The sequence below is a fragment of the Pterocles gutturalis genome, unplaced genomic scaffold, assembly GCF_000699245.1.
Source record: "Pterocles gutturalis isolate BGI_N339 unplaced genomic scaffold, ASM69924v1 scaffold752, whole genome shotgun sequence".
NCBI lineage: Eukaryota > Metazoa > Chordata > Aves > Pterocliformes > Pteroclidae > Pterocles > Pterocles gutturalis.
The window spans coordinates 11,714-19,123 of NW_010107563.1; the positions used below are offsets into that span (position 1 = coordinate 11,714).

General features: G+C 43.3%; 1 protein-coding gene across 1 annotated transcript in view; it reads right to left on the minus strand.

Annotated features, from left to right (window-relative positions):
- Positions 1–3,654: 3,654 nt before the first annotated feature.
- The window catches only part of CERS3 (ceramide synthase 3), a 37,543-nt gene continuing 33,787 nt past the window's right edge, over positions 3,655–7,410 (minus strand). The window contains 1 exon segment of the mRNA XM_010088121.1: positions 3,655–4,086. Coding sequence (XP_010086423.1) covers positions 3,955–4,086 — 132 coding nt within the window. The 3' untranslated portion in view covers positions 3,655–3,954.

The following is a 7,410-nucleotide window of genomic DNA, read 5'->3' on the forward strand; positions in this document are numbered from 1 at the left end:
TGCATATCATTCTAACATTCCTCAAATACATGTAACTTCATGAGCAGCCTTGATATGCACAACAAAAACCAACTGAGTAAAGATACAAGGATGTGTTGGTATTCTAGAGTGAGTAGTTCTAGCGTACATAGGACCACTGTCAAGTATTTTAGTCAAAGCGTAAATCCAGAATAATACAAATTTTGGATGATGCACCCATTAATTTTGCTTACTTTCAATTCATTATTTGTCCAGGAAAAACAAGTTCATCTACAGGAATCGGTCTTACCTCTTAAAAAGCATGTGGGTCACCCAGCTTTTTCCAGGCAAGGGAGAAACTTGGAAGAGTCAGGAATTAGTTCCTGAACAGGTCCTCATGGGAGAGCTGGGAAGGAATGGAAAGCAGAGAGGACACTGCAAAGTTGGGAAAAGAAGGAAATCCTTACATAGATACCAGTTTTTAAAAAATATTTATTTGCAGTGTGTAGCATAACTGACCAGATAAATTCAGGGGCATTACGAACCAAAAAAAAGGTAATTATACTGAATAAGACAACTGGACAAAATGAGTTCTGTGGAGTAAAGAAGATCTGTAAATCAAATCCAGAGTCAATTGGTAAATCTATGCAGTAAACAAGCACAGAGGCAGCATGTGCACACGGACAGGAACACCTGAACCAACTTCAGAGAAATTAAATGGAACAGAAAAGTTTCTGTTGAATCTAATGGGCTACAGTTTCCTTTTCAGTCTGTAATTCTATCATAAATTCTTTGGCATGGTCACAGTGGCATAGCAAAGCCAGATGCACGGTGTCAAATCATTAGACCAGGACCCATTTTGTGGAATGGCAAAAATGATGTATTAGAGTCTCTCATCTGTGCTCATATACATTACCTACAATTGTCCTGCACTTGCGTTTTGAGGCTCTTCTCACAATAAAATTTAAAAAATGTTCAGGTCATTGAATAGACTGAAAATCCTGAAGCACCATGACATTGATTTCTTTAGCACGAACTGTGTTCCCCATGACCTCAGCTTCTTGTTTCTACAAGTAAAAAGTGGAAAATGAAACCCATGTACCTTCAGGAATGACGAATCTGATGTTAACACATGACATGTGTCCAGTCCCACTGTGACGGTCTGTTCCCACTTCATTCTGTGCTGTGGGTTTTCATCCCCAGTAAATTTTAGGTCTCATCACTGTGGTTGGCCATGACAGTAACCCCCTGGAGCGGCCTTCCATGAGCTCGCTCATTCCCGTACCCCTAACTGCAACGGGATGTAGTTATTTGGTTGTTTACTGTGCTTAGACTTCATCTTCACCTTCAGGACATTATTTTCTTCCATATTCTTCTATACTCACCCAGAATTTGCCTCAACACTTTACATTTGCCTGTATTTATCTGCCTTTTACTCTTCCTTTAAGACCCTAGTTTCACTTCGATTTAAAACAACAGGTCTTGTAATTAGGTTGGATAACTGCAATCCAAAATATTTCCTAGGCAAAACTCCAATAGAGTTAATTGGCTTCTGTGGGAGACTTGTCTGAGTAGGAAGGGCAAAATTTGGCCTCAACGAGACTATAAATTCCAGTTTAAAACTCAGTAGTTGTTCAGAGGCTCACTCCTGTGACAACATCATTCTTTGTGTTTCCTTCCCTGAATTCCTTTCGTAGTCGTAGCAGGAAAGCTTTCTGGCACCAAAATCAAATGATAAAAGCCTGGCCATCCCCCAAAGCCCTGTTCTGTCTTGCAGAAAGCATCGTTGTCTCCACTGCTCTCCAAGGGAGCGTAAAGCCTCCAAGACGTCGGGTTTCTACATTTTGTTAGGAATGGCCAGTTCTTTTCATGTAGGCAATAAACAGGCCCCGATAAGCAACTGTGGCCCTGCCAAACTCACCAGTTGCTTTAGATGATGCAATAAGTACTCACACTTCCAATAAACCCACGCTGCAGTATTTAAAGTATTCTCCACAGTTATGTAAGGAAGCACGCTGCTGTACAACAACTCCCGAGGGAATTCTGCCCACTCAGCCCCAGCACCACTACAGCACTGGTTCAGGAGTCCCATCCTTCTCAGGAGCTGTAAGCCATTCTGCTTTCTTAGTGTAATTCTCTTTGGGGTAAAACATAAATGTTTGGGGTATTCCATTGTCCAAAATAGAAGTAAATAATTAAACTAGCTCAGAAGATCATACGCTGGTATTTTCACACTACCAGTCTCTGTAACAAAGTACTCCCGCAGTTTCTTGTAACTGCACAGAAAACACTTTTTTCTTCATATCCGAGATCCCAAACATTTCCAATTCTTTCAAATGCTTCAGTCCCTGAATTATATCCCACTTTGCCAGGGAAATCTTGAGAAAACAAGTCAGTCATGTAGTGCTTCCTGTAGGTCACCAAGTTCCTGCCTGAGCAGCCCGAAGGGGAAAAGCGCCTTTCCGAACCAAAAGCTCTGCGCCGAGGCCGTTTCAGCAGCGGTCCCCCTGGTCTCTATCAAGCTACTGGATTTAGTTCACCAGGTGATCTCAGCTACTGTAGAACCACATGGAGAGCCTCTCACCTCTGAAACATGACACAAATCATTTATGACCCTGTGAGCTAATGCAGCTGGAAATGAAACTGGTACCACCCAGTTTCAAAGGCCCAGGCTCTCCTTGGAAAGCCCCGGGATGAAAACGCTGCTGCACTCTGCGCTAGCATGAGAACAAAAGTGTGAACTTGGGATAGAGGCACTTTTGGTCAGAGGAGCTGAAAAAACATCCACTGTTCCTCCACTTCTTACAATCAATCAATCAACGGTATGTGGCCCAAGTCACATCCTCCCATCCAACTTTGGGTCTAGCTGGTGTGATTCCCTATTTTCAAAAAGAGCAGAGATGGAAATACAGATTCTGATATCAAACGAATACACAGCACTGACGATGCGCCAGTCCTTCCTGACACTGTGTCCGTGACCAGACACGTACAGTGAACACACGGGAACCACAAAACAGAGTTTAGAAGACTCGGTCCTGAGAAAACAGTCACCCAGCACTGCTGTGTGAGACAAGCTCACAAGAAAGGAATGGAGGAGATTTATTTTCAATCTTCTGGGCTGTAGATGTGTCAGGAGCAGGTGTTCAGCACTTTTAAAGACAAATAAGGAGTGAAAAAGAACCTGTGAGAAGACCCAATTTTTATTCCTTATCTTCCATCCCCAGTGCACCTTCTGTTCTAACCCTGGGCCAAAATGACTGAGATGAAAGATATTTGTGAAACCTGGAGCTCAGTGGAGAACTGGGGCTGAGTTTTGCTATTTTAACAGTGAAATCTTTGACAGGTAGATCTCTAGAACACAATATTTGAGCTATACAGCATATTTTGGAGAAAGATTATACTTTTGCAGTGAGGCCAGCTCTTCATAGGCAAATAATTTTACTTCCTCCATGTCAGCTTCCACTGACCTCCAGGAAATGAAATCTAACTCACAAAAACAGCCATTTTGATGAGGGTTTAAAGTGAAAAGTAAAGACTAAAATGCTGGTCACTGTACACCACTGTCAAATTTTCCCACACTGAGTAATTTTGCTTCTTAATGGAGTTCACACTACCTACCTACCTAAAACATCTGTGAATTAAACTGCTTAGTGAAATATTTCTTATATCAGATGGAAAAACAGCGTTAGAATCCATGGGACACTAAATGATGTGACACTCTTGAGCTTTGACCTTGTTGAGCACTGCCAGAGCGGAACAGTCAGTGTGTCCAAACGCCTTTTCAAACCCTTAGCAACGATTCGGAAAGTGGGTCATTAACACATTTGGTCATGTTAAGCAACTTTTCCCTCCCCTCTAAACTGGGCTTTTTTCCAGGTCCAGTAGCCAACAATAAATCAATCACAGTCTCCCATAAGCCTTTTGACTTAAATTCTATCCTGTAGGTTGGGTTAAAACCAGAGCAGAATTCACTGCAGGAGGTGAGGCAGGAGGGGGCTAGTGGTGGCTGCTGTTCAGGAGGTGTTTGCTTGACCCACAGCCGTTCTTGTTGCCATTCTTTGTGGGTTCCTCTTCGCTATCTGTAACAGAATCTTCCTCCTCTTCATCGCTCCGGTCATCTCTCAAGTCCTAGGGAGAAGAAAGCACCATGAGCACATTAGATACTTGCAGTATTTGCTGTCAGGTAAGTTACCGTATTCCTGTTATTAGTGCGGACCTTTCAAAAAGACCTATGGGTGGCCGACAAGCAAGTAATTTATTTTTAACACAGACTGGGTATCTGGATCTTTGCAATGATTTTGAAAAAACAGCCAATTAATTTTATTAATCAGATCATAGAATCACAGAATCATTAAGGTTGGAAAAGACCTCAAGGATCATCAAGTCCAACCGTTAACCCAGACCACCTAACTCACTAAACCATGTCCCGAAGCACCACATCGACACGTTTCTTGAATCCCTCCAGGGATGGTGACTCCACCACTTCCCTGAGCAGCCTGTTCCAATGCCTGATCACTCTTTCAGTGAAGAAATTTTTTCTAATATCTAGCCTAAACCTCCCCTGGCACAACATTTGTAACTGCAAAATGCAAAAAGATGGTGCACAGAAATTCCAGATGGTAAGACATTCTCCCCCCTTGGAAATTCCCCATCATGCTCTGAAGACAAAACTCCTCTGTCCTCTATTTGCCTCGGCAAAAAAAATAACATGCTAAAGGGAACAGATGAAAGGGGAGTTCTAAATACACTGGACAATATCAAAACTGCCCCCTGGAAACACCCCTCCCAAAATGGAGGCTGACATCCAAGGACAGACCAGTGAACAACACTTGAATCTTGCAGAACCTGATGTTCTTTAGACAAAATTTCTTCCGTGACCTTGGCCCAGTCATTTGACCTCTTCTTGCTTGTTTCCGCTTTCCCTTGTAATGCATTACTCGTATTCCCTAGGTGCTGTGGGATTAATTAACAATTGTGAAGTGCAGGGAAGATGAAAAGAATATTGTATAAAAGCTAAATATGATTAATAACTTGCCCAAACATAGGAGCTGAGAGGCTGCCTGCTTCTGACAGGTGTAAACTAAACAGTGACCAGTTGTGCCAGCATCTCTTGGTATTAACTTTGCTTAAAGAGACTTACTGACCCTAAAACATTTTACCCTGCTTGATGGTGTATACATCATGTCAACATTTGCAAAGGGGAGGCCATGTCTATACAGCTATCATATACATTTTGGGTATATCATCCTGTTAGGGGAATTGCCAGGGAGGAGGGGGTGGCTGCTCCATTAGCAGGGATGAAAAGGGGTCAGCGAGACAGCCTGCCCTCAGGAAAATTCCTTCCCAGCTCTACAGGAACAGCTTCTAACATTTGGCGACCATGCTTCACCCCCAGACAGTCAAACATGGCACTTGCTGATGGATGTTTCCACCACACAGAGAAAAGACATTGTGTCTACCCTGTATTTCACAACAGAGGTTCGGGAGAGATAAGACCATTCTGTGCTTTGTCATGGCACATAAAATATACCATTAATCTCTTATCTCCACTCCTACCATAACCCAAGACCTACAATGTGTTCAGAAGTTTGGTTCAAACAATCGAGGCTCTAAAACCAAACACCTCTGTTTTCCTTTCAGTCCAACAAGCTGACAAGAGCAATACCCGCCTCTGTGGAAGGACTTTCTGCACCAACTGCTGACCTGCTCTGCAGGCTCAGGGTAGGATGCTCTAGTTAAAGACTCTGTAAATCAAGTAAACCCTTCCTTCTGCCCAAGCAAGTGACTGGGAACAGAAATGAGATCGAAGCAGGCACCTAAGAAACTCTCCCCACCTCCAGCAGTTTCCTGTGTGATCAGCAGCCACCACTGGTTGTCTCTTCCAGTTACGTGGAAGGTGCCCAGTAGATCTGATACCACCCGACAGACACGCACGCTACCCTCCAGTTCTCGTGTGGGAAGAGACGGGCAACAGTCACTCCCTCTCCAGCATCTCATGATTTAACAGACTGCCTCTCACCTAAAACCAGGAGTTTCCCCAGAGCTGGGGATCAAAAGCTGGGCCCTCACACTGTGGCTGACAATTTTCCCATTAGCATCTCATTTGTTAATGGGAACTCCCAAAATCTAACAGCCAGATATTCGGTGGTGTCAATGCTCAAGGTCTGAGGACTGCAGGTGTCGTGGTGTCTTTGGGGAGACCTGAGGCTTCTCTTCATAACAGAGCATGTTGCCTCCAGAGCTGCGTGCTGGAGCCAGCAGGCACGTTCCCCTTGTGCAGACAATCTGCTGCCCCTACAGCCACACCGGGGACCGCGCCATCGTGGGTGAATTTCAGCTCCTTGTCATCTGTCTGGACCTCAACCAAGCAGGTAGAGAGTGCACATTCTTCCTGCTCCTGCAGTGATGTGCCAAGGTCAGAGATGAGGCACAGAAAAGAGAAACTGGTGTTGTTTCTACCCCTCCTGTATCTGCTCCCTGAATGAATTTACATTTCACTTTCTTAGCCTGCTGGTCCAAGGTCTTTCTTAAGCACCAGATTCATACAGAGAAAATAAATGACAGCTCCATAATAACTCAGCCAATTGCAATCTCATATCCCTTTATATATTACACTTCTAGTAAAATGTATAGGACTAGAAAGAAAATTAAAGCCTAAACTCTGTCTCATCAGAAACTATAAACTTTCTGGAGATTTTCTTTTGCCTTTTCCCTAACAACATACAAGGGGTATCAAAACAAACAAATCTTACTGTAAATACTGTAAAATAAACTTGGCATGCCATCAGTTAGAGAAAAGGAAAGACAGCCTTTCCCATACAAACAATTTATGAGGTTCTGCCTCTTTCAGATCACCTCTCTTGCTCCTGGTAGTTTTGCAATTTGTAGTTGCAGTAGAAGACAAATGTTAAGGGTGTGGGGTAGTTTTTTTTTTTACCACCAGAAATATTTCAGGGAAAAAAATGCAAATTAAGCCTAAGTACAGTGTCTGATACAGAATCTGCCAGACTCTCTAGAAGTACTCTCATCTTCCTGAGCAGTCCCTGGCTGAGGCTGAAAATGTGGGGAGTGATGGGGGAGGAGTGCTTTTGTGCTCGTTATAATAGGCTCCAGTCAGTAAAGTTTGAGAGTGTGTATTTCATTTTGAGTACCTCCTTGTGCTCCACAGAAGTTGCTGGTACTCGAGCAGATGCTTAACAACAGCTGGCAATCGGCTCCGCTTTGAATGATAGCTGCTCTGTGACATCAATTCCCGTTTCCTATAGGCAGGAGCTGGCATTTCCAGCATGGAACTGGAAACTCTGATAGGATTTGCTGCCCAGTTTTAATGCTGTCAAGCTGGATGCTTTGATTAAAGGCAATATATGTAGCAATTAAAAACCATGTAAATGTGTTTTCCAGCACACGGGAAATCCCTGCATTGGAGATAATGTCTTACATATTTCAAAGCAG